Source organism: Gopherus flavomarginatus, chromosome 25 (genome assembly GCF_025201925.1).
Source record: "Gopherus flavomarginatus isolate rGopFla2 chromosome 25, rGopFla2.mat.asm, whole genome shotgun sequence".
In the NCBI taxonomy this organism is placed as follows: Eukaryota; Metazoa; Chordata; order Testudines; family Testudinidae; genus Gopherus; species Gopherus flavomarginatus.
Window position 1 is genome coordinate 9,939,009 of NC_066641.1, and position 27,353 is coordinate 9,966,361.

The window sequence follows — 27,353 nt, forward strand, 5'->3', positions numbered from 1 at the left end:
TTTTTAAAAGAATAATCCATGAATCCTATTCGTGTCTCCTCCATGCCGCTCTGTAACCCTGGTGTTCCAACATCTCCTGTAGCTGAAGATGTATGTCCAAGTAGTTCATAAAAAGTTAGAAGGAAAAACAATCTCAGTGAAAAATGAGACGATATTTCATTTACACGGTGGAACCCCCTCACTACACAGGTTTGAAAACTGATGTTAGAACAATAGCTGGAAACACTATGCCCCCTGGTAAGTCTCTAGCCAGCACCTTGCAAGTCTTTCCCACTAGACACATCCCGAAAGTAAGTGGTTGCAAAAGTAAACTCTTTATTTTCAATGGACACTCATCAAAAGGTGCGGAAGTGTGATGCAAACGGCACCAGTGGACACACCTTCCAAGCGGTATCCAAAGAGCTTTTGTGGCACTCCAGTTAAATTCCCCAGTCAGCACTTAACCCAAAGGGGTTGTGGGCAAGAATTAAAGGCGAGAAAAATCATTGCAATCTGGAACAATAACGACAGGGGAAGAGGAAAAAAAAAGTGCAGACACCTAAATTCTTTGCCCTGTCTTCCTCCCACGCTCCCTTTGCGACGCTTCCATTCCCTGCACCTTCACCAAAACGCACCGGGGAAAGTTTCTGCTAACAGCGGTAGTGTGCGCGCACCAGGAGGCATAACTCTTGCCCAGCGTCTGGCATCATCGTCATCATCATCATCATTAATACAAATTTTTATTGTTCAACCCCCTCCCTGAATGTGCCTTTCCAATATGGTTTTTACTCTCTGGCCCCTTTAGAAGTGCAAATTCCACCTCCTCCCCTCCACCAACCTACAGTAGGTGGGGGATCATGTAGCTTTGACAGGCAGACTTAATATTAAAGTTTCCCGCTGCTGTAGGCTTTGAGTTGCATCAACACAACGGATTCGTCCTTTTGTCACCCCACCTCCCTTCCCCCCACCGATCTCCACTCCCTTTAAAAAAAACAAAACAGTCCCTGGCTGGCTATCTGATCAGACCCCCCCCCACTTCCCTCCACCCCTTCCCCCAAAAGTATATGTCATAATTATTTCATATTAGGGACTCTTAACAGGAGACAAATCCAGCTGGAGGGAGAGACAAAATATATGAAGCGGTTATTGAAAGAAAGGCGGCTCTAACTGTGAGGGGGTAGGGGGGAGGAGTATGACTATATTGAAAGGGTTTATTAACATAAATTGACACCTAATTGTTAAACACGTGAATCAAAGGAAAGCTTTGCTATCTTTCTGTCTAGGCCTCGGTCCACCACGTCTGCAATTAGCATAATTTTTCACTAGTGACGCTGTTTGGGAGGCTGTTGGCTTTGCCCAGCGCTCCAAAGCAAATCTTGATTATTTTTTTTTAAATACCACCTAGCTTTATTTCACCCCCCCCCCCCGCGCCTCCTCACCCCCACCCCTCTCTACCTCGGCTCATTATTATGACTATTCTTATTTTTAATCCTAGCCAAGCCGTGCCTAGTTAAAGGTTTCGCGTTCAAGCTTTTCTTTCTTTCCCTTTTTTCCCTCCTTCCCTTCTTCCCCTCTGCCGTGGCCATTGTTATCAGTGAGCAGGGCGTACCAGTCTATAGGGCAACTAGAATCTCAGGGTTTGTCCATGCAAAGCCCTGAGCTTTTCTACACATCTTGGAAGCTGTAAAGATCTTGCTTTTTTTTTTTCCTTCTTCCCCAAACGAAGAGAGAGAGAGGGAGGGAGAGAGAATTTGAGCAGCCGTAACCGAAAGCTACACTGGTTTAACCCTCTCCTTTGGCTTTATTACAGGATTTTTCTTTTTTTTTTCCCTCCACGCACACTCACACACTTCTATCTATCTATCCTTTACCATTTTTTTAAAGGAAGAGGGTGGCATCACCTTGCCTATTGATTGCTTTGGTGCTGGATGTGAAAACATATTATGTCTGCCTGTGCTTTGCTCGTCAGAGACTAAGGTAAGCTGGACTCAAATAGGCTTTCACTTTGTGAATGGCGGAGTCTATGTCCCAATGATTTATGACCATATGACTCCAATCTCGGTTCAAGAAGAGTTCACAAGCTTTAAGCTTCCTTCCACGCAGCGACTGTTTTGCAGCCCTCATCCAGGGGCCTTTCTTTCCCCCCTGCTTTTCAACTGGGGGGTTCTGCTTGGGGTGATGATGATGGAGGGGAGGGAAATTTTAGGAATGTGTCTCTATTTTCCAGGCATATTCACCGCAAGGCAGTCGCTGGAATTTGAGGTGCCTCTCAGCACCAGCCTATTGTTAAGGGGCATGTCGATAGGTTTCTTATTTTAAACTAAAAATGGGTTTATTCTGTCTTTTGCGTGGTCTGTGAAATATACCTTAGGCGGGGGAGAGGAGAAATGAGCTGCTCTTCTTCCTAAACAGAGTCAGGTTGTGAATTTAGGATTTCCAACATGGAGGGAATCGCTTTGAAGGGACACAAATACTTGACAAATAGGCTTAGATCTGTTCCCATCCTCTCCCCCAATCTTCCTACGAACCTTTTGACATAGATCCCTTTTCCTTCTCCATCTAGATCTTCACAAGTTTTTTTTTTTCAATCTCCTCTAAATCTTTCCCAGCAAAAGTTCCCAGGCAGGGTGTTGTGTCTTTAATGTTGTTATCCTTCGCAAAGTGAAACTTGGACGGGGGGAAACATACCAGAGTTGATCCTGCGATAGTTAATTGGAACATGATATAATCTAATATTTATTATTCTGCCTGAGATTTAAAAAAAAAACAACACAATTCCTTGGAGTAAATAATTAGGATTCCGGCCGTCTTCGGGAAGATAAATGACCGGCATTTGTGACGCGTTGAGAGATGACCTACAAAAGCAAATCTCTTCTGTTCAAGCTCCAAACCTCGTTTTTTGGGGTAGAGAAGGCGGTACGATTATTTTATGTATTTTTTCGAAAATCACCGCTGTTCTTTTTAGCTGCTTTTGAGACGCCCCTTGGGCATTTAGAAGAAGAAATAGAAGATTTAAAAAAGAAAAGAAGAAGAAGGCAAGCCGTGTAAAACAGGAAGGCCTGAGAGATTTCCATCTCTTTGCACTCCTAGTCAATTTCAGCCACCCTAGTCATAATAAATGTACCGCTGGTTGTTAATTAATTCACAGCTCTTCAGCTCGGGTAGAGAAGTCTACTTTTTAATATTTATCATGAGGAGGAAATAAAACCCGAGCACTCCCTCCAATCATTCTCCGCAAAATTAGTGTTGGCTCTTTGTTGACAAAAATAAATAAATAATCTATCTCCGTGGAAGCTATCGCACAGATTTGGGAATGTAGAAGGGATTGAGTTGATGAATAAAAGCTAAATCAATCTTCCATGTGTGTACTGGCGAAGAGTGTGTTGTTTGAAGTGCAGTCTGACATAACCACAAACACACCAAAGTCGGGGGAGGAAAAATCGGAGTGTTATTTATTGGAAATCTGTGCACTGTGTTAAAGCTTTAGTATTTGAAAACATCTCATTAGACTTTATTTACATACAATTTATTTTAAAAAGTGAGACCATTACATCTTAAAATGGATCTAAATATCAAAACAAATCCATCCTCGCAAAGTGTGAGTAGGAATGGGGGAAATCCACCGGGTTTTTAAAATACATTTGCTGCTTGGTTGATCCCCCAGACACCAAATTATTTTCTGATCAGTGTCGGTTCTTCTTGGTTTTCTCCCCCCATCCCTTGCACAGAAAGTTCGTGTTTTGGGCAAAAGGAGGTAGAGAAGGCTGTTTTCCCGGCTTTGTGGAACTTTTGGGCTTGGATTGGAAAGCAAATCTAAACAGAAAGGGGGGGGGGATGATGACAAGTCAAAGGGATAGAAAGCTAGAACCAAATGGCCTGGTGACAATTTTTTTTTAAAGAAACCAAACCAAACCAAAACACAATGAAACTGGGTTTGGAAGCAATTCTTTTCAATGGCAGTTCCAGACTCAAGATTTGAAAGAAATGGGGCTGAGGAGTGTCCTAAACACAATAGGCAAATAGGCCAAAGGAAAAACGTTTTGTTTGTTGTTGTTGTTGTTGAATGGAGGGACCAATATCTGTTTAAAATATTTGCTCCAGAATTGCAAAGACAGCATGTGTTACTGTGGAAGCAGCAAATCGAGCTAAATGAGTCAAGAAATCCTCACCTGGATAAAATAGAGGGACTGTTTGACATTCTTGGTTTAAAATAAAACATTCAGTGGAGCAGTCCTACCATAAAGCAACAGAACTCTATAGTATCTGACCCTCTAAACTTTCGTTTCGGGGCACATCATAATCTCTCTTTTATTCTTGGGAACTGCTTACTGCATGGACTGGATTATGATGGGGGGTGAAAAGGCGTGAGATATATTTGTGGTTAGCAGTGATCCATTCTGTGTTCTTGTTCTTATTATATTAATGTGTGTGTGTTTATATGTATGTATGCATATGAAATTACCTGTGCTTAGACATATTTATACATTCACGGTGCAATGCTGTTCAGAAAAATGCATTGAACTTTGAAAAATAAACTTTGAAACAGTTGATGAGCCTTGGGAGGAGGAACGCAGGACAAATCTGTTCAAAGCATCTGTTAGCTCTGTTCTGTAGGACCCTATTCATGTCATGTGCTTTTCACGACCTAAGATGGATTCATAGCCAGGCCACTATCATTGTGTGTTTCTTCTAACCTTTCAGGTCAGCTTCCAAAAGACAACTGGAAACGGATTGTCACGTGACCTTGGGGTGCCAATGTTCTTCCGTAAGGGTCTCAAGACCCTGGTAGTCGGTAAAAATATTTGTTGGGAATCCCAGAGATGCAGAAAACAACATACTACGACAGTTCAACGCTGTTTGGAGGCTATTCCTACCAGGGTGCTAATGGGTTTGGTTATGATGGCCCTCAACAGCCTTTCCAGCCTTCTTCTCACGTGGAGAATGACTACCAGAGGTCTGCCTGCTCCCTCCAATCTCTTGGCAACACTGCCCCACATTCAAAAAGTAAAGACCTGAATGGAAGCTGCATGCGTCCAAGTTTGCCCCGGGAGAATCATCAAGCCCCACCTGTCTCACCACCCCCAAACTCTGTCACCAACAGCAACAGTAGCAACAGCAATAGCCAGTCAGGGAGCAGTAAAACTGCCCCCAGCAAATCAAATCTCAGTTCAAACGCAACTCTCACCAAACAGATTTTCCCCTGGATGAAAGAATCGAGACAAAACTCCAAACAGAAAAACAGCTCCCCTACCACAGGTATAAAGTTCTGCTTTTGTAACCACCCACTTTCCTAAACAGAGAGGTAATGGAGCCACCAGTCTGAATGTTCTTGTCTGAAAGTGGATGTTGGAGTAGCCAAGCCATTCAAGCAAACCTCCTGGTGATTTCAATGGGAGTTTGGCCTGAATAATGCTTACCGGATTTGGCCCATTATGAAGATTTAGCTGGGTACACCTGATTTATGTATTTATTTATTTTAAATACCGTAATACTGTAGCAAAATGCACCAAATAAATTGTACATAGCTAAAGGTGGCTGAAGCATTGACTGCATGCAGTTACTCATAAATGCATATGTATAACCATTGCAGCATATTTATCAATATTAAAGACATTCCATAGTATCAAGTATCAGAGGGGGAGCCGTGTTAGGCTGGATCTGTAAAAGCAGCAAAGAATCCTGTGGCACCTTATAGACTAACAGACGTTTTGGAGCATGAGCTTTCGTGGGTGCATGCATCTGACGAAGTGGGTATTCACCCACGAAAGCTCATGCCCCAAAAAGTCTGTTAGTCTTTAAGGTGCCACAGTATTCCATAGTATATTACTTATCCATCTATTTATCGATTAACAGATAGATAGATAGATAGATAGATAGATAGATAGATAGATAGATAGAACACCGTGGAATTGCTCTTTTATATAATATAATCATATATAGTTGTACATACATACACAAAAACAGCTATATATGTGTCTGTTTATTTTATATATATGTATGTTTGTATGTTTTAATATAGTATTTGTGTTATATATGCATATACATTAAAGGCACAAATATAAGTGTGTGGCTATGCGTGCGTGTGATCACATATATTAAATACACACCCGCATTTATACAAAACACACACATATGCCTGTGAGTATAAAATATACACACATGAAAACACAATACACACATGGCTGGCACCCGGGTTGATATTAATTTGCTTTTCAAAACACTGCCCCCTGCCAAAGATTATTGTCTCCAAATTATCTGCTGAAAATAATCGACTCCTAAATAAATGGCCCTGGAATCCTTTTCTGCGTGACATGATCAAATTTTCATAAAGCAGGGGCAGCTTTGGAGAACAGAACTCTTAATAAATGACATGATTATAGAGTGCAGACTAATGTGAAAGGAGTGGGGGGTGGGGGTTTTGAAGTCCGCGTGCCTGTTACAGGATTTATTAGGAAACGGTACATTCAATTTCTGCATGTAAGTAATTATCTTTTATTTCATTTCGGGCCGGTAGAAAGCTGCAGCGGCGAGAGAAGCCCTCCAGGGTCTTCGGCTTCCAAACGAGCCCGCACTGCGTACACCAGCGCGCAGCTGGTGGAGCTGGAGAAGGAATTCCACTTTAATCGCTACCTTTGCAGGCCCCGCCGAGTGGAGATGGCCAATCTGCTCAACCTCAGCGAAAGGCAGATCAAGATCTGGTTCCAGAACCGGAGGATGAAGTATAAAAAAGATCAGAAGTCGAAAGGCATGGGGTCTTCTTCGGGGGGGCCCTCCCCCACGGGCAGCCCGCCCCAGCCCATGCAGTCCTCGGCAGGATTTATGAATGCCTTGCACACCATGACTAGTAACTACGATGACCCATCGCCTCCTTCCTTTAATAAGCCCCACCAGAATGCCTATGCCATGTCCACTAACTACCAAAACCCCATCAAAGGGTGCCCCTCGCAACAGAAGTTTGCCAACACCGCGCCGGAGTATGATCCCCACATATTACAGGGCAATGGGAGCACATATGGGACTCCTAATATGCAAGGCAGCCCTGTATACGTTGGAAGCAGCTATGTGGATTCTTTGCCTGCTTCGGGACCCTCCCTTTACGGCCTCAGTCACCTGCCACACCACCACTCTGCCAGCATGGACTACAACGGGTCTCCACAGATGCCAACCAGCCAGCACCATGGACCATGTGAGACCCACCCGACCTACACAGACCTTTCCACGCACCACGCCTCTTCTCAGGGCCGAATCCAAGAGGCGCCCAAACTCACCCACCTGTGATAGGGTGGGGGCAGGGTGGGTTGGGGGGAGGGCAGGACAGACTCATGAGGATGTGGGTGTGAATCCGCAGTGGGACTTGGTTCAGAAACATTTGTGTTGAGCCCTTAAGATATTTGTTTGGTGGCCTGTCTTGTTAGCCCTTCAAGCGGAGAAATTTCTGGCTTTTCCTGGTTTTATTAAGCCCATTAAGCACAACTTCTGATGATTAATTCTATTTATTTGCAAGATGCATCTATCTATCTATCCCCAAGCACACCTCTCTATCTATCTATCTATCTATCTATCTATCTATCTATCTATCTATCTATCTATCTATCTATCTATCTATCCCCATACACACCTCACTATCTAATCTAATCTATCTACCTATCTAAACGCTAGATAGATATATACCTTCTAATGCCTCAACACAAATGCTTTTGAATACATTTGGTGTAGTTTTATGGAAATCTAGCAAGATATAAAACCAAAAACAACCTGATATATTTAAAGAAGGTACAAATAAGTACAAAGATTCCTCGGACATTGATAATGGCAGCATACTGTCAACCCACCAAATCTATACAATTGGCCTATTAAGAACAGATTCATTTTTTAAATCTAAACAGATTCACAGAAAACTACATCCTCCAAATCTCCCCCTAAAGAATCTTACCTTTTCCTTTCCAGTCTAACTCTTGAGATGAAGAACATCTTTTTTTTGCTGAGTAATTCCTCCCCCACCCCATCAGCTGAAAATATACATATCTGCCAACATTTGGGAATCTAATTTTTCTTCCTCCTCCTCTTCACACGGTCCTCAAACAGGCTTAAGAGTTGTAAAGGTTCTGGAAATAAATTCCTGCAACAAAGCTGATTTTATATATATATATTTTTAAAGAGGCCAAAGAGAGGAAGATAAAGTTGACAGGTCTGGATATTTTTAACCTTTGCCTCTTATGGAGTGAAGTCTCCATTCGGTTACACGGTTTTTTGGTTTAGGGTTCATTAACAAAAAAGCAATCTTAAGACTTAAAAATCCCTACATTTTGTTCCTCCTTCTCTCTTGACTTAACGTGAAAACAGGGTATTTTTGAACAAACGGTATGTCCTCCAAAAGAAGCAGAAGTGAATGGACCTTTGGTATTTGCTAATGCTTTCTTGTCTGGACATCTTTGTTGCACTTAGAGTTTACATTCAATGGGTATAAAACAACTTTGAAGGGCGTTCGTCCACTAAATCCTGACGTCTTTCAAAAGCTGTGTGTTCTGGTGAACATTCATATATATTTATTGGTTATAGCCAGTTTAAAATATTTTTCCTTTTTTTGTATTATTTATCCCCCACATCATGTATTTATATGAGAAAAAGAATCAAATTGTACTTTTTTAGTATTGACTTGTTATAAAGAACATTGTGTTTCCTTGTCATTGTACACCAAGCTTATTTTAGTTATTGTAATTTAGAAAGACCAGTAGTTTTATGTTACTCTCGTACTTATGAATAACGTAATTAGTTCTACTGGAGGCATGAGAGCAGATCCAGACTGTAATTGTATAGTCCTGAATTAGAAGAACTATAGCTAATCCCCCTCCCACGTCATCCCTCCTCTTTGGAGATCTTTCTTCGTTCCTATAGTAGTTATTTTATTTCCTTGCTTAAGGGTTGTCTGTTGAACAATTCTTGAATAAACTTTCTGTTATCAATTTGGATCTTGTCCTATTAGTCGGATCTAAAAGCAAAAAATAAAATAAAGACCAAGTAGTCAAAACACAAGCTTAAATATCCCAGGGACTAAAGACAGATAGATGGGTATCTATGTTCTCTCCTCCATGGCGCACCCCTCTGGTTATAATCCTATTTGTTTTACAGCGCAGGTTATAAACCGTTGACACGTTCCTAGACTACAATATTTAATTAAAAAGTTAATAGCTAGTCTCTATTTCCCTCACCTCACCCCACCCATTCGCCCCTTGGAAGCCTGTTTAAAATTCTCCCAAGCAGACTAAAGTTCACAGTCCTCTTCTGAGGTTACAAAGAGAGGAGATCACGTGTCACCGGAACGACACAGCCATTGGGCCTAAAATGAAAACAAAGGAAAATGATTAATCACAGAAAGGCAAAGAGGGATTTTAATACTGCAGTGAAATTAAATCATTGAAGAAGCAGACGAATAAATCCTTGGTGCTGGGAGAGAGATGCTGTGATAGGGTTAAACTGCTAGGGAAAGGGAGGGAAAAGATGTGCAGGAGCAAAAGCAAATAGAAGATAATGCTCTGGATAATTTGTCTTTTATGCTCCAGAGCCTTAAGAAAACTTGTTTTATAAGCGATGTGGGTCAATAAAAGTTTTATGATGCTGGAACGGGATACAAACTGTCTGTCCAACACAAAATCGCCCTATTTGCATTGCTCTAACCAATAAGCAAGGAGAAAGGTCTGAGAGGGAAGGTGATACTGAAACCCTGACACTGTTCTTGAAGGGGGGGAAAAAAGATGGAAAGGCACTAAAAACTAACATCATTTCGGCTGGAAACAATGGTTTAAATTTATTAATCAGCGGCGTGTAGTGCCTGTCTGTACAGTCTTCTTGATCAGGCCACACACACCCACACACCCACACAAACACACACGCAGTGTTTATGTATGTATATATGGTCGAATGAAGTCTTTACACGAGCAATTATTTTCAGTTTATTTTATCTTTGATTTCTTTTTAACACACAAAAGGCCAGGTTAGTCATTCTAGCCTTTGTGCAGTCGTCAATAATAATTAACCAAATAAGCCATAAATAAATAAATAAATAAAAGGAAGAAGAAGAAATTTGCTTTTCTACACAGGACTGTAACTGGATCATGTCCATCCATGCAGGAAGAAATTTAATATTCGGTGATGCTACGATTTAACAGCATGGAAGCTTTGATTGAGATCAGATCAAATAACAATATTCAAGGTATTGGGGGCTTCCCCCAATATAATTTTCTGGGAGATGTAACTGAATCTAAAAGAGTGGGCGCCATATTGTTCGGTTTTGCTCCGAACTAGTTTCAAAAATAAGCGAAAGTGAATCCACCAACAGACCATGTCACATTTCATGGTTCAGACTGATGTTGTTTCTTTCGCCCTTCCCTCCCCTCCTCCCGCCCCACCTTGCAGCGTCCCATGTTCTTAGTTTTATTTTGCACATGATTGTATTAAATAAGACGACTTGTCTTTGCCTTTAAAAAGAAGTTTGCATTTGCCTTTAAGGTTCAGTATACATGTAAGGTATTGGGATCTAACAAAAGAAAAAGAAAAGGAAAGGAAAGAAAGAAAGACTTTCCCCTTCAAATAGGAAGAAAATTTCATATCTGATCACTCCATATGAAATACAGAGCAAAAAAAAAAATGTTCCCCCAACAGGTTTTACGGCTGTAACGTTAGTGTTAGTAAGGAAGAAGAAAAAAATGAAAGCTCTAGTCACTTTCCAAGTTATTTCAGCATGTCCCACACCTCTTATAAACTAATCTGTCTCCCGGGCAGTAGAAAATACTGTCCTGTTTTATTATTAAAACTAAGATTCAAATAAAACCAGATTTTAAATTGTTTCGATTCTGATCTCTTCTGATTTGCCAGTTGTTTTTTACCTTTTTTTCCTGATCTCAGGAGAAATCGAATCAAACAGACTGGGAGAGTATTTTTCCAAAACGTCCCAAACTTTAAGCCCATGTCCGGGTTGCAGCCATCTATTTTCCCACTGTTCTATTTTCCTCTCCTTTTTGCTGCCCTGCAATTCGGCTTGGCTGTAGATTTCTGTGTTTCTTTTTAAATGCTTACCACCCACACGGATGTTTGAACTGACAAACGTTTCTAGGCTTTACTGCCCGCATGACTGCAGTTTGCCAGCCTTTCTTTCCTACAAGATGCGGGAAAATAGATCTTGAACCAACAAACTAAAAACCTTCTAAGCTTTCAGAATCCTTTATTATTTTTTGTCTTTTTTTCCCCCAGAATTGTTCGTGGTCTAATCTTTCTTATTTTGCTCTTCTCTAGGTTAAAGTTTTCGAATAATTCCTCTCACAATAACTCTAATAAAAGCCAAATTTCTTTGGTAAATTGGTTAAGGCCCAGCTGTCAAAAGGCTTTCGAACAAAAGATTGATCATCTCTCTCTCTCTCTCTCTCTTTCGGTATGTGTGAAGCTGCTGGCTTTAAAAGGAAAAATCTTACTGGGAAATGACTTAATTTAATTATTTTTTCCTAAACTATTAAAGGGGAGCTGTCTAGCGACATAAATCTGATTTCCAAGATATCAGTGACCTTAAAACACGTTTTTCCTCTTGCAGCAAACTTTAAAGCATCCATTAGGTCTCACTTAGGAGTGGGAGATTAAGGTAATTTAACAAGCTAAGATTTTCCTAGTCAACTTTTAATGCTTGCTTTATGACTTCAGAGGATCTAAAATGTTCTTAAGAACCTCTAGCTGCCTAAAAAATAAAACTCTGAATTAAACTTGCATACTGCCCTGAAATTTTTTAAAAATCCCAACTGCAGATATTGGTAAATCTGAAAGTCCAATTTGCCTCATTGATTAGATTTAGTCTTCCCTGGCTGTTAATGGAGATAGCCTCTGCCTTAATTTAGGAAAGTTCTTTTCTATTCCTGATTTCAATCCGTTGTCAACAACTTTAAAAAGAGTAATGAGCTCGCTTCTTAATTGCGCCTGTCTTCCAGAATGTGCTAATAAGCCACTCTTTTCCCAGGGAGGGAAAGAGTTAAATAGGCAAATCCTACCCTCATTCCCACCCTTCCCTGCCTTACAGGCATCTCCACTTTTGCAGCATTGAGGTAAACCTATTTAAATGCCCAAGGCCTTCTAAAAGGAGGGCAAAGGATGTTTCCTAAGGAACATTTTATTTTAATCTATTGAAGAAAATAATGCTTTCTGTTTTCCAGCAGGCCCCGCCTGCCATTGGCCAAGGCTGGTCATGTGACCAGGAATTGGCTGCATTTTCGGCTCAGTCTCCAGTTTAATAGAGCAAGGTCCCCATACGCCTGTATTATCAGCAATATAACAATTATAAAAGCCTGAGAATCGTCATCATAACAATAACAATAAAAAAACTGGGGCCCTAAGATTTCCTCCCTCCTCCTTCTCCACCTCCCCTCCCTTTTCCACTGGGCCCTGGAAAAGCCATGAATTTTGAATTTGAGAGGGAGATCGGGTTTATAAATAGTCAGCCTTCGCTCGCAGAGTGCCTGACGTCTCTTCCCGCTGTCCTGGAGACATTTCAAACTTCATCAATCAAGGACTCGACATTAATTCCACCTCCTTTTGAGCAAACCCTCCTCAGCCTGAATCCTTGTTCCAGCAGCCAGGCGAGACCAAGAAGCCAAAAAAGAACAACCCATGGCCTGGTCCAGCAGCGCCCAATCCAGCTTGGCCCTTTGGCTGCAGAATTCCCCTGGATGAAAGAGAAGAAATCAACCAAGAAAGCTGCCCAGGCTCCATCCTCCTCTTCCTCTTCGCCATCCTCTTCCTCCTTCCCGGGATCTGCGGCTGGATCTCCTGCAGGTTTGTACAATGCAGGGGTGAGGGTGATGGGGGTGTTTAGTGGGGTTGGAGAGGATTCAAATAATAAACATGTTGGCATCATTTCGCCCCTCACCTGCCCCCCCTTCCCCGTCCATCCATCCATCCCTGAAACGGTGTTACGCAATAAAATACATCGCAGCGATATGCAGCCTTATATTTGGAGTCTCCCCCACCCAGTGCAAAGCAAAGATGGAATCATTGCTGGTTCTGCAAATCTTTCCGAGGGAATAAACCTACAAGCTACAATAACATCCGTTTGAATTGGAAGCCAACTTCTAACGTGTCAGGGCTCGATTTTTCTGTTATTCCCGCAAGTCTAGAAATGTTTTCCCCCCTATTTACAGCCTGCTGGCGAGCTGGGGTGGGGTAGGAGGTAGAGATTTGCTGGAGCTTTTGTGTGTATGTCTGCCGTGGAGGAGGGGGAAAGAGATAGAATTTGCCTCATCGGTATCCATTAGGAATATGCAAAATAAAATTAAAAAAGAAGCCACGGACAGCAAAATAACGCAACAGCCCTTTCAACGTGTTCTCGGTAAAATAATCTTCCCCAAAATATCGGATTTTTTTTTCTGGGGGCCCAAAGGGCAGAACCTTTCTCAGTGTGTTGGGAGGGAGTGTGTGATTTCTTTCTTTTTTTTTTTACAAAAAAGCATTATTCCGGTAAATTATACCACCACGACAACGTGTGAAACGGGCGGTATTTTGCCGGTGTCCACTGGGTCCGCCACCCCCGCCCTCCCCCCACAAAGATTTAGAGTTTCCAAACTGTTGGCAACAAATGTACAAGGGGGAAGAAATTCCCCCCTTCCTTTGAGGGCGGGGAGGACAGGGATTTTTTTCCCCTTGGGGTGGGAGGATTGGGGGAGTGAATCGTTTTCTTTGAGGGTAAGGGAAGGGACCATGAGGGTGATTTGGGAGGATGGGAAATTCTGTTTTCTCCTGTGGCAGTTTATTTCTGCCCCTTGCTTAGCACCGAGCACCGTTCTGCCCTGCCCTGCAATGGGTAGCTAAGGGATATAGCTCATTCATCACGATGCTTGTTTCAACCCTCTCTCTCTCTTTTCCCCCCTCCTCGTTGTGCGTGTGTTGTGAAGATACCCAGGGGCTCCCGGAGACCGGCGCGGGCGGCTCCCGGCGGCTCCGGACTGCCTACACCAACACCCAACTCCTGGAGCTGGAGAAGGAATTCCACTTCAACAAATACCTGTGCAGGCCCCGTCGGGTGGAGATCGCGGCGCTGCTGGACCTGACCGAGCGGCAGGTCAAGGTGTGGTTTCAGAACCGCCGGATGAAACACAAGCGGCAGACCCAGCACCAAGACCCCTCAGACGGGGACCTCGGCTACCCCAACCTGGAAGAATGCAACGACGAGGCGGAGGAGAACTCCCCGTTTGGCCAAGCCCTGGAGACCCCCTGCCCTTTTCAAACCAAAACCCAGGCGAGCCAGGAGCCGCCCAGCACTCAGCAGCTGCCCGCAGAGCCCCAGAGTCCCGGCTACCCAACGCCCACCGCAGAGCCAGGGTCCATAATGGAGCCGAGCGGGGCAGCGGGCAGCGCGGACAATGCCTTCCCGGAGAGGCAGGAGTCTCCTTTGTTGCCAGATCTGAGCATCTTCTCCACAGATTCCAGCCTCCAGGGCTCCCTGCAGAGCCCCGTCCACTTCTCGGAGGAAGACCTGGACTTTTTTACAAGCACACTGTGTACTATAGACCTGCAGCATCTGAATTTCCAATAACAGTCCCACCCAGGTCTCTCTGCCTTGGCCGTGTCGCCCCTTTCACACGCACCTCCACCAGCCCTCCACTCGGCACCAGACTATTTCTATCATGGAGCCATGTACTTTCTCAGACCTCGTCTCCCCTCGCCCCCGCCCCCTTTAAAATTCGTTCTAATGTGGAAGCTAGATCATAAGAATGGCCCATCCTTTAAACAATTATTCCCATAGCCTCAAAAAATAAAAGGATCCTATGTGTTTACTAAATCCAGATATTTTATTACACTTCTAGTCTTATTTATTTAAAAGAAATAAACAAACAACCCCCCCACACACACACATTCCACCCCTCACGCACACACTCGAGAGAAAACATTTGTAAATCCTTCAAGTGACTTTCTCAGGAATCCGAACGAATCTTTTAGATTTCTTAATAAAAATAAATAATAATAATAAAAAAAACCCGGAGGAATTTTGTTTCCTCCTTTTTAAGTTTTAGATGTAGACTATTTATTCAAATCCTTTAATAGTAAATGGCAAATTATTTATTGTACATTATTTTCATAGATTAAATAAATGTCTTTATAAAATTCAAACAAAGTGTGGGCATTTTTATATCTCGTCTCTGAGAACATTGTTCATTTCCCCCCAGAAGTTAGAACCTTCGCTTTCTTTGCGACTATCTGCTGGTTTTTTGTATTCTCTTGTGCAGACTGGGAGGGTAAGAAGAAATGTGACCTCATAAATAACATTTTTTTTCATAGAAAGCGGGTCTCAGTAAGGAATACTGTATTTATGAAACGTCCTTGTTCGATTTCCCTGCGCTGGGTTTTTTGTTCAAAGAATAAAGCAAAGCAAGACATTCGCTTCGAATTTTAACATATTCATTCTTTAAACATCCCATTCCCACTCTTCTAGCACAAATATTGTTAGCTAAAATTCGACGGAAGTAAAATATAAATGCAAAGATCCCACAGTTTAAAATCTCAGCGCTACACAATACTTTCAAGAACTCCCCTCGGTCCTGAGAACACACGCGTCCGGCGCACTCTGATTAGAAACGTTTGCTGTTTAGATGTTTGCTATAAATATTTCCCGGCTCCAGTGAGTGTTAACATCACAGCAAATGACAAACCAGAAAGACAAAATCCAATCCTCCATATCTCATCCCCTGAAGCAAAAAATTACCGATTAAGAAGGCCCCATGCTACACAAGGGGGAAAAAAAGAATAAATAGATTCAAAAACTACTCCATGGGTGCATCCTGACTACATATTTTTAACCAGCAGTTAAATGGTATAAAGGAAAGAAGAGGGGAGGCAACACATTTAAAAGTGGGGGAGTTAAGCCGGGGGAGGGAAAACAAGCCAGAAAAAAAAAAACAGGACTAATAAATCTGGGGTGATTTCGAGAGCAATTTGTGCTGCTCTGTCCTGGCTCGCGCGTCCTTTTAGGAAAGCTTTCGTCCAACATGTAATTTTAAACACAAAACTCATATATCAAAAGGGGGTGGGGGCTTGTTATGAATGAAAAGGGGTCAGCGGAGGAATCAATCGCGGTGACACAAAAAATAAATCATATTACGTCTTTGCTAAGTCAGTGGTGCTTCCCCAGACACGGCAGAAATTTGGTAGGCGTTCAAGTCGAGTTTGTGTGAAAGTAGCATTGAAACCCAGAAGACTAGGGGCGGGGGAAAGCGTGGGAGTGGGGAGGGGGGAAGAGAAGGGGGCTCTTCTTTCTTTCCTGGCTGCTTAAAATGGCGCAGGAATCTGTGGCCAGACAAGGAAAACAGGCCGCCATGATAGAAGCTATATTTATATTGTGCAATTTCTTAGGGTCTAAGGAAGGGTGGGAGTCTAGGGAGGTAAATAATCCCTTCTGTCGACGCAGTTGTAGTATAGAGGAGGGTGGATTTCTCTCTCTCTCTCTCTCTGGTACAACAAAGAGAGAACATTCTACCCCGCCGGATCTGTGTCTCTTCTCGACGAAGATTTAAGAATTTGGCTAGCCTTCATTTTACTACTAGAACTCACATATCAGAAAGGCGCAGGAAGACATATCATTGTCATCTCCCATTGCTTTGGCGATGGGGGGGGTGGTTAAGAATTTCAAATTTAGCCAACCTTAAAACAGTTGGATAAGAAAGATACACGTTTTGAAATTGCGGTTAGGAAAAAAAAATCCCAGACATTTCTGCCAATTACAGCAGGGAATTGTGCTTTCCAGTCTCCACGTTTTAGTCTTAATGCTAACAGCACTTCGCTTTTTCAGAACCAATGCTCCGCTATATTTTTAAATGAAAACGCTGCTGCTGCGCTATGTTACTGCGGGACTGAAAATGTTTATGCTGAAAATCGAACTATATTGCAATTCAAATATTCGACCACCTCTTACTCAACAAATACATACCAGTAAAAACACCGACCCTCCTATTAATGCCATGAGCTTCCTCTACTAGCCACTCCTGTCCGCTCTGAAAGTCCTGAAGTCCCGGCAGAACGCGCCTTTCCAAAGTACCACAGAAGGCTATTCATTATCTTTAAGTTTATTTAATATCTCTAGTTTCTGGAACACACTCAAGTACAGGGCTGGCACTGCCAGACGCTGTTTATCAAAGGGCCATTTGTTCCAACGCCTCACATCTCTTCCCATCCCCTCTTGCCCCCCCCCCCCCCGCAATCCTGCATACAGTCTTGCAGGGGAATATTAAGGAATTCGTTATACCTAGTCAATATCAGCTGAACATAGTGAAAATGGATACATCCAACATACAGAGTAGTTTTCCTTATCTAAAAAAACACTAAAGGCATTTTTTGCGCAGGCGCGCGCGCGCACACACACACACCCATTAGTTGAGCCATTTTCAAAGCAGGAGGTAACACGTTTCTCCGTATCTTTTATGTGCCTTTCCCCATTTGCCTCTCCAGAGAAGGTTGCTCCTCATGCAACGGGCGATCTCCAAGCAACTCAATCCTTCCGCTGATTCCCCTCACCCCCTTTGGGAGGTGGAGAGAATAAGGGACATCTTGTGTTGGGCAGGCGGCCTCTCCCCAGGGTGGCGTTTTTGTGATGATGGCTGGGTTCTTTCCAACATCTACCAGGGAGGAGGTGAGGCAGGGCCGAGGAGGAGAGAACGGAGCTCTAAACGCTTGCCAATGCAAATACTGACACCTTATCAATACAAATCTCTAACAATGGCCCTTCTGCAGATCATAATGACTTCTCAAAGTTGCTGCAGGTCTAGAAAACCTGCCAGTCACAGTCACAAATCAATTCCACACCAGCGGAAAGCGACTTAATAAATGGACCCTCGCCAGATATTATCCTCCTTCCCAGCCACCGTTCTTATTTGTCCTAATTAGCAAGACTGAAATGTCGGAGGAAAGAAGGGCGATATTCAATAAAATCTAAGTTATTGAATGACTGTAAGACTTCATCATTAATCCAGCCATTCTTTACCTTCTTCAAAATGTCAAACAAACGGAGCATGTGTTTTTTGAAACCTTACCCTTCTGTTCTCCGCAACTGGAGGGCATCTATTAAGCAAATTCTGCCCCCTGATCGTTGTCCAAATACCGCAACTGACTAGCGATTATTAACCTGGAAATATGTAAATAGGATGCGCTCACACGTGTTGTAATGATGCTAAAGTCATATTTATCTGGTGCCGATCTAGTCTGGGCATATGTTTGCTACAGAGCTACTTGAGGCCCTGAAGATGTTGAGCTAGCGAATATGGTCATGGGAAGGACCAGGGGACAATGCCCCTGGAAACAAAATAGGAACTAAACTGCGCATCCCAGGAGGCGGGTATGTGCTGCCACAAGTGGAACAAGGCGAGCCCATTGCCTTATCTTGGGAAATTTTCCCAAACTTCCTCAAAATTGTTGAGACCAGAATCTGAACAAAGCCTAGACAATCTCTCATGAGCAGATCACTTCTCTCGCGTTATTTAGCTTGCATGGAAGCTATCTCCAGATATCCCTATCATTAGACATCTATGTTTGTGTGCACCACAATACCAGTCTCTGCTGTTACATCTGCTTGCAATCCTGGACGCAACGCTGCATTGTTTTAAATTGCATCGGGAGTGTCCGGCATCTCAATTTCTTCCTCTTGACTGTGCCACGGTCACACAGGAATAAACCAGCAGGGTTTGCCCACGGCTTCGACAGTTTAAAGACCTGTGCGCTCCTTAGCAAGCAATAGCCATTGCATCCCTTTGCACAACTGCGCCCTTTTCATGTCATGCACCGATATGACCAATCCAACCGTTCGCTTTTTCCTCTCTTTGATACGTTCCCACAAGACCGTGAAAATATGAAAGGAGATTATATCTGAGCTAAACAAACTATTTAAAGTAACGATGTGATAGGGCAGGTAATCCCTGTTGAATGTGTCTCGCACTTATAGATGGATCCATTATTATCTGCCCCCAACCCCAAAGGAAATATCCATATTGCAGGTCTGGTTTCAAGAGAACAAGCTCATAGGACCCTGTTCTGCAAGATGCCGAGCGCTAGTGTAAATCGCTTTGAACTCAAGGAGTGTTGTTAAATTCCCGGGCAAATTGGGCTCCCCTTACTCATAATGGTGAGCTGTCCCACTGAGGTCCAACCGAAGGGACTAATTCATGTCCTGAGGAAGCGCTCACCAATGAGTGTAAAGGTGGCACAAAGATCACCATTCCAGTACTACCTACGGACTCCATTGTACTGGGCACTGCACAAACACATACCAAGATGCCCTATGCTCCTGCCTTTGCGCGTTTTACAATTTACTAGAGGGAGGGGAAACAGAGGCACGGGAAGAGCAAGTGAGTCGCCAAAGGTCACCCAGAACGTCAGTGGCAGAGGAGAAGGTTTCCCGCGTCCCAATCCTGTTCTCTCCAGGGGACTGCAGTCTAGTCCCTAATGAGGGATGCGTGACTCAGTCTGAGCATCTGAGTCTCTCCTACAGGTTGTAAAAAGAAACCATTAACACAGATACCCATCTACCCCCCTCGCCACTTAACTCTCACCCAGCTGGAAAGTTTTAAAGGCGTCTGACTAAATTCAAACCGATGTTTTGGCAGCCGTTGTGAGTCCACAGATTTTCAGTTCTGAAAAGGATCCAGGCTCACAACAGAAAGATGGAGCTGGATCAAACAGCCAATGGAGAAGAGCTTTTCATCCACGTGGCTTGACACTTTTTCTTGAAACGGAAATACATAGCCAGGCACCTCTGGCTCAGATCCTCCACTCAGCAAGTTGACGCTCCGAATAGCAACAATGGGGGGCATATTCATTTTTTGAAGCCTACCCTTAGCCAATTCAATCCACAGTTAACGCACCTGAACCAAAGAGGCTTCTTCCTCTCCCCAGGAATGTTGACACCTGTACCTCCCATTAACTCGCATGTACTTAGCACCTTTGAAAATGAGTCCGCTTGTATGTAGGTACCTGAGTATGGATTTAGATGCGTAACTCCAGGCTCCAAATTATCTGCTGGTGGGGAAAAAAAAGGAAAACTGCAGCGTCCTCAAAGGAGAGTTGTGTCCATTTACCCCAGCTGCAAGGAGCTATCAACACACAGAATGGAGTTCCAATTATTTATTTATCGCCCCAAACACGGTCTCCCTGGAAATCCCCTGGTCTGAATTAATACCCAATCCTACACTTGTTGCTTTATGGAGCACAACAGGCAAGAATTAAAATGTACCTTCTTCTTCCCTCACAACAACAGAGCATCATTTTCAATCTGGGAGGGTAATGAACCATCGCGGCTGTGTGCCATTCTCTACCACTGACCATTTTTATATCAAGATTGGATTTTTTTTTTAGCTCAAAACCGAATTACTGTGGAGGAGCGCTTTGGCCTGTGTTATGAGGAAGTCAGACTAAATACCACAATGGCCCTTGTTCTGGGGTCGGGATCTAGGAACAGCGATGCTCAGAGGTTCTCGTCAATATTTCTTTGGATAGCAACCTCTGAAGTGGGTTTCCCCCTCTCCCTCTTCCTTTTTGGACCCAAATATCACAAATAGAGGAGGTGCTGTAAAAATCACTGACAAAATACCTAATTCTTAAAAAAAAAGGCCAAATCCAATATTTTTGTAAGGATGTCCGAAAGCTACTGATTGATCAGCATTGTTCCTTATGAATCAAATAACGGAGAAGCCCGACGTGACGTTTCCTGGGGGCGGGGGTAACAAACTTTCTCTGCTAACCCTTATATTGATCTTCAAAATAAAAGAGTCTGTCTCAATGCCATGAAACCTGGGAAATGTTTAACTTTCGATGGCAGAGCCTCTTTCAAATGGATACCTCTAAAAGACCCACTCCACTTCCGTTAAGATCTCGCCACAAAAGACTTTGCTATAGATTTTCCCTTTCTTTCTTTCTGTCTTTCCTTCCAGTATCAAATATGTCAAACAAACTGTTTAAAACCAAGCAATCGCTCAAGAAAGAGCGCGAAACCTTCCCTTTTCAGATCAAAACACCAGTAGGTTCCATGGGACCCCTTTTTGTGCCTAGGGGATGTCCTGTTAGACAAGTATCAGAGGGGTAGCCGTGTTAGTCTGGATCTGTAAAAGCAGCAAAGAGTCCTGCTGTGGCACCTTATAGACTAAGAGACGTTTTGGAGCATGAGCTTCCGTGGGTGAATACCCACTTTCTCGGATGCATGTAGTGGACATTTCCAAGGGCAGGTACATATATGCAAGCAAGAAGCAAGGTTAACAAGGGTTTTTTAAGGGCTCCCATAAAGCCTGGGAAATCATAGGCATGGCCGGGGGTGGGGGGGACTATATGGTTCTCCCTGGCTGGATTTCTTTCCTACGCCGTTACAGGGCAGCTGCTGCGGTTGTTTACGACAAGGGAAGCCCATCAGATGAATAATCACCGATGAACTGCCCAAGAGGCTGCGATAGGAACTTCCCTGCCTCTTCCTGCGCGCCCCGTAGCATAATGTTACGCAATTATATGCGTCGCGAGTGTGTTTCTGGAGGCGTGTGTGTGGGGTACAGGGAGTGTCCGCCACTGAAGAATTCCGCATTGGTCACTGCTGGAGATGGACCATTGGAGCGTGCTAAGGGAAACCCCCAAGACCGGTCACCTCATATAAAGCCTATAGTTAGGATTAGTCATTAGCTCCGGGAAAAAATGATACCTTGTGGCCCGGATTCATAAATTAGGAGTACAAAATTCAGCTGGGGCGGAGGAGATCCTCTTCTATGGAATATTCAGTGCTTAAAGGGAGATAACAAAGGATCTGGAGTCTAGGCCAGCAATTAATACACTCGTTCTTGTCACTTGCCGCTAATCGGTGCAAGCAACCGATGAGCAATTCTCCTGGCGAGGTTGGACTCTTTCCCCTCCCCCACGAACAGAAGAATTAAAACGGCCCCTCCCCCAGCCTCAAAAATCCCCAGCAAATTTTTGTTTGTTTGTTTGAATTCCACCCAGCGAAAAACCAGCAGCATCTGAAAGTCTCTCTCGGTCGTTGTGCTTTAGGGGGTAGATGAAGCAATAAACATAAATAGAATATAATTAATTAATATTGTGTAATATAATGAAGCAATACATATAATTAAAGGGTAATGACTAATTAAGTATTTGGGGGAAGAAAAGAAGGAAGGGGACCAGAGATTTGATGGACTAAACCGCTTTCCCCTGATGGGATCCCCATTATTCTGTTGTTTCAGCGAGTTTTGTAGGCTCCCTTCTCTCGAGAAGCAGCTGCCCATAATATGACCTGCGGACACCAGAGATTTTTTTTATTTTTTGGTAGTTACCAATGATCGGCTGTCTCCTTTCTCTGATGGGGCTGAAGGTCTTGTCCTGAAGTGGGGCCCTCATCTTCTCCACTGGGTAAAATAAAACGAAGTAACATGTAAAACCACCAGCAATGGTGCGAGGGGCTGGAAAAGGAAACCGATTTAGGAGCTCAAGTCGCACTGAAAGTCACGTAGGCGATTTGGAAGGCCCCACGCTATAACTGCGCGTGATCCATTGACCCGGATTTGGAGTTGCAATGCAGGCCTGGCTGCTATTTGGTGTAAATGCACAAGCCACTTTTTACTCGCAATGGGGATGAGATTTTGATAAGTTTGTACGGACCAGCACCTTCCTTCACGAGTCAATGGGATCCCACTTGAAGGTGGAGGGGTGCCGCTGAACTGGAGTTACAGACAGTATCGAAAACTGTGGCCCTGGGGAAGGTGCTTTTCCACTACCGCAACAACAACAAAATAAAAGCTTATGACGGGGCTATTTTAACCCCAGCGCCTTTGATCTCACCCTTAGCCCCAGATATCTATCCGGGACGCTGTGAATACTTGGCACATGGGTTCCAGAGAGCAGATAAGAAGAAAGCTCAGTGATGTATCCTTATGGGGGTGACAGGGCCTAGGCTAACAGCGTGGAGCAGATGGCGAACGGCCAGAGAGTTCCAAAGGGTGGGGGTAGGGGGGGAAAGAGGATTCAGGATCCTCTTTCTTAAAATAACCCCCCAATTAAATGCTTTCTTTTGTGTCCAGGGCCGGAAGTGTTATGCTATTCATGGCCATTGCTTGATGGCACTAAGAACGCCTTTTAATGTCTTCTCTTAACCTGACATAGCGACCAAACTCTGGAAAAGTACAACTCTCAGCTCTGATAACTTGGCTTGGTTTTCACTAATAGAGGTTTCATTGGGGTAGGGGGGATACTGACTACAGCCTGTCTTCCCCTCCACATGGCTACAATAGGGAGAGCTCCTTGAGGCAATCCGGGAAACTCTCGAATGTTTCTATATTTTAAATAGAATAAAACTTGCTCTATTTGATGAGAATTGAAAATGATCAGAGCGGTTGTGTAAAAGGGGTTCAGTGATGGAATATGTTGACTCTTTAAAAATAATAATAATCCAGGAGTGATCTATTTTAAGTATTATTTAAATATAAGAAATGAATTTCCTCTCCCTCCTCACCCCCTGCCTCAACCCCCAAATAAGTACTATATAATATAGAAAAACCTCGCCTGGCTTTAAATTAAACATGCATTTCATTTACAAAAAGAATCATATGTTAATTGTCTTGGGTTTTGATCATTAGTTTACCTATGTGTTATTCAAAGTCGGATGTTCTAAACACCACAGTACACGTGTAACTCAAAGAATCTGCCTAACTGATACCTCGTTATGAATAGTATTCAAGAACAGAAATCAGGTGATGTAGGAAACTTTTTCATAAGTCCATTAGTTCATCAGGAGAAATATAACTAGCTAAAACATTCAGTTTCTCTTTGGAGGCTTTAAAGGAAAAGGGACCCTGCTCTGGTCACATCTATCCCTGTTTCTGTAACAAAAGTGTCCCTGTTTCCAAAAGTGTTGCATCAGCCAAACCTCTGGACTAAAGAACTTGTATATATGTCTTAAAGTGAACTTTTGGCCTAAAAAACTCCTGCTTCTTCTTAAGGGCTGAGTAACCAGTAAATATCCTGACAAGTAACAAATGACTGTGGGCGTCATATTGTTAGATGTTCTTGTCTCCCATGTGCTAACAAGTAAATAAATGTTGCCTACCTCTGTTTCCATTATATTAACAGTGGAGTGGTAAGTCTGACTTCAGTTTCTTTCTCTTTGTACCTACCCACAATTTGGACGGTGCCACAAGAAGACCTCGATATAATAAATGAATCAGAAAGAGACCAAATTATGTTTGTAACTGAAAAAAAAAAGCAGCTGAAAATCCTGGCATTTATTAAACGCTTTCAAAAGAAACTTCCCAGAAGTAGTGAGCTGTAGCTCACGAAAGCTCATGCTGAAATAAATTTGTTAGTCTCTAAGGTGCCACAAGTACTCCTGTTCTTTCTCCTTTTCTATGATTAGATAGATAAATATTTTCAATCCCATTCTTCATTTTATTATACCGTGCACTGTGGTGTTCCTCCAAAGACATTCTGTCTTTCAAAGTTTATTTCATCGGCTCATTAGAATATTGATTGAATTAAATAGCTTTTACCCACACTGGTTCTGGACACAAAGCTAGGGTAGTAAGATGAAAGTACAGCTGGGTTTGGTTTGGTTTTTTTTAGCCTTTTCATCCAAGCAAACTCCAAACACGTTCGTACCACTTTGCAGAGGACGTTTTAAAAGGAAGAGAAGAGCATATTTATAGTTGAAAAAGTAGTGAAACCTCCCTACCTCTGCCTCTGTCTCACATTGAACTGGAGTTGGGGGAAAAAAACTTTTTATTTGGGGGAAGAAGTTCTGAAGAAGTTGGTCACATCTTATAATGTGAGGGCCTTTTTAACACTTAAAACAGTATTGAATAATTCTAACTCTCTGCTCCCCACCCCCCACTCCCATCTCTCTTTTAAAGTCTTTGAGGAAAGATTTTGACATATACGTGTTGTTATCAGATTGATGGGCAGGGTTTGATTGAAGTTCCTTTGTCATGCAAATGCCAGGGGCTTGATGGATGAGCGCAGATATCTGACAAACTTCAGGAGGTCTTTGCTCATTGGATTCGTGGCGAACCACGTGGTCCCACCCCACAACTCCCCCCCTTTGGGAAGGCTCTGGGGGTTCGAAGGCTAGCGATCCATGGATGGAAGTTTTACAGCTTTGACATACTATCTAAAGGTTGTAGGGCAGGCGAAATCCCCCCAAAACAGGTTGACCCTCCTCCATCACTGGCAGATGGACAATACTAGGATGAACTCTTTCTTAGAGTATGCAATTTGTAACCGTGGGACGAGCGCCTACTCACCCAAGGGCTACCATCATTTAGAGCAAGGGGCAACCTCCTTCCCTGCTTGCTCAGGTACACCCAGCAGTGACAGTTATAATGGAGACGGACGCTTTGTAGTAGCAGGGAGCGCTACGGTGCCCAGCCATCCTGCTCAGCCGAACCCAGGCTACCATCACCCCCACCCTTCAGGGCTTGGCCTCCCCTTCTCGGGCTCTGCCTCAGCAGGGTACCCGCCCCAAGCCTGCAATCCCAGCTACGGGCATCACCAGTTCTACCTCAGCCAGCAGGAAACGGATGGCGTGTATTTCCAATCTGCCCCCGCTGGATCTAACCTCAGCTCTGGGTCAGACGGCTACTGCTCCGCTGTGTCAGGGTCTGGACAGTACCAACACCACCCCTATGGCCAGGAGCAGCAAGGCTACTTGCAGGGAGCTTACAGCCACCTTTCGTCTGCTTTAAACGAGGACAAAGATCACGCCTGCCCCTCTGAGCTCTGCCCCACCGCCAGCCTCACACAGACCTTCGACTGGATGAAAGTGAAGAGGAATCCTCCCAAAACAGGTGAGTTTGACAACTTGGCGATGGTTTTATTTGTGTGTGTGTGTGTGTGTGGAAAGAGAGGTGAGGGAAGAAATCTTTTGTGGGTTGGCTGTGAGAGAGAGCTTGTCCCCCTCCAAAGTCACAAGTCAGGAGCTCAAGAGAGAATGGAACAGATCAACATCATGGCTGCAGGAGAGGTAGACAGAGGTCCTGAAAGCTGCGCATTCTGCTGGAGTGATGTAGGGCTGCTGAATTTCTGTGCTAGGCCCGGAGCGATTTAAATCTTGCCGTAAGTAGGGAATGCTAGTGGCTTCCGGCCCCTCCAGATTATCCCCTTCCACTCCCCTATTGTTCAGCTTCCTTCCCTAGAACCCCCCTTGAATCCCAGCCTCCCTCCCTCCCTCCCCCATCTTGACAGTTCCATGAAAGTTTCCAGCGAACTGAGAAAACAGTGACTCGCAAAAGCGGACTATTTGGAAGAGAGCAGGTGAGCTGTTCATCTCAGATGGGAGCCTTCCGGTGCTGGAGGGACCCGTGCAGGTACAGAGAGCGCTCGGGCCCTGCAGTGGATGGAGCTAAGGGCGAGAAACTGGCCCGGATGCTGAAGTGGTGAGTGTGGCTGGGTGATGGATGGCTGGAGAGAGCCTCGCTTATCATGTGTCAGCCCTCCCCACTGCTTTAACGCGTTACGCTTTGCTGCTGCTTCCTGTGTGTTTGCTCCTTAACAGCTAAAGTGTCTGAATATGGACTGGTCGGGCCCCCCAACGCCATCCGGACCAACTTCACCACCAAGCAGCTGACCGAGCTGGAGAAGGAGTTTCACTTTAACAAGTACCTCACCCGGGCCAGGCGAGTGGAAATCGCCGCCACCTTGGAACTCAACGAAACCCAGGTGAAGATCTGGTTCCAGAACCGGCGGATGAAGCAGAAAAAGCGGGAGAGGGAAGGCCTGGCCCCCGCTCCTGCCCCCAGGGCTGCTAAGGAAGTGGGCGAAGCCTCGGACCAGTCCAACTTCACCTCACCTGAGGCCTCTCCCAACTCCGTTTCCTCCTGAAACGGTCCCTTCAAGGCGCAGGAAGGATAAGGCCCTCTCCCTGCAAACTGAGCCAAGGCACGGATACCCAGCCCACGTACACTCCCACACGTCCATACACACACTCCAGCCCGGCCCATACCCCACTCCACTGACTGGTGCCCCGTTGCTGGAGTTGTGATGGTTCCACCCCTGCTTGCATTTCTCTGTCCTTCCTTTTTACTTCATGAGCCCGTCCCGTAGGAACAGTTCACACCAAAAAGGAGGGGCTGGCTGTGTCTTTAACCTACATTCCTGGCAAGACCCTTTTGTCTCAGGGACGTTTCCACCCCAAGTTTGGGGATTGCACTTTCAACCAGAGAAACTTTTGAAACGAATTTAATTATTTCCATTCCAAAAAAAAACAAACAAACAACCCACACCCCACAATGTGCACAATGACTTTGAGCTGTAAGAATTCGTTGCTTGATGTAATTATTTTTCCCTCGTGTCCTTTCTTCCCACAAGATTGTAAAAAGTGTTTTCCTCCCCACCCCCACTTT

General features: G+C 44.0%; 3 protein-coding genes across 3 annotated transcripts; all 3 read left to right on the top strand.

Annotated features, from left to right (window-relative positions):
• The first annotated feature begins 4,783 nt into the window (after nt 1-4,783).
• Nucleotides 4,784-8,944, top strand: HOXB3 (homeobox B3). The gene is made up of 2 exons (XM_050934838.1): nt 4,784-5,235; nt 6,494-8,944. Exons 1-2 carry the CDS (start codon nt 4,800-4,802, stop codon nt 7,255-7,257), a joined length of 1,200 nt encoding a protein of 399 aa, XP_050790795.1. The 5' UTR covers nt 4,784-4,799; the 3' UTR covers nt 7,258-8,944.
• Nucleotides 8,945-12,273: 3,329 nt separating this feature from the next.
• HOXB2 (homeobox B2) lies at nt 12,274-15,057 on the top strand. The gene is made up of 2 exons (XM_050934842.1): nt 12,274-12,789; nt 13,905-15,057. The coding sequence occupies exons 1-2, from the start codon at nt 12,411-12,413 to the stop codon at nt 14,543-14,545; spliced, it is 1,020 nt and encodes a 339-aa protein (XP_050790799.1). The 5' UTR covers nt 12,274-12,410; the 3' UTR covers nt 14,546-15,057.
• Nucleotides 15,058-25,186: 10,129 nt separating this feature from the next.
• Nucleotides 25,187-26,940, top strand: HOXB1 (homeobox B1). Its single transcript, XM_050934844.1, has 2 exons — nt 25,187-25,799; nt 26,507-26,940. Exons 1-2 carry the CDS (start codon nt 25,187-25,189, stop codon nt 26,830-26,832), a joined length of 939 nt encoding a protein of 312 aa, XP_050790801.1. The 3' UTR covers nt 26,833-26,940.
• The last annotated feature ends 413 nt before the right edge of the window (nt 26,941-27,353 follow it).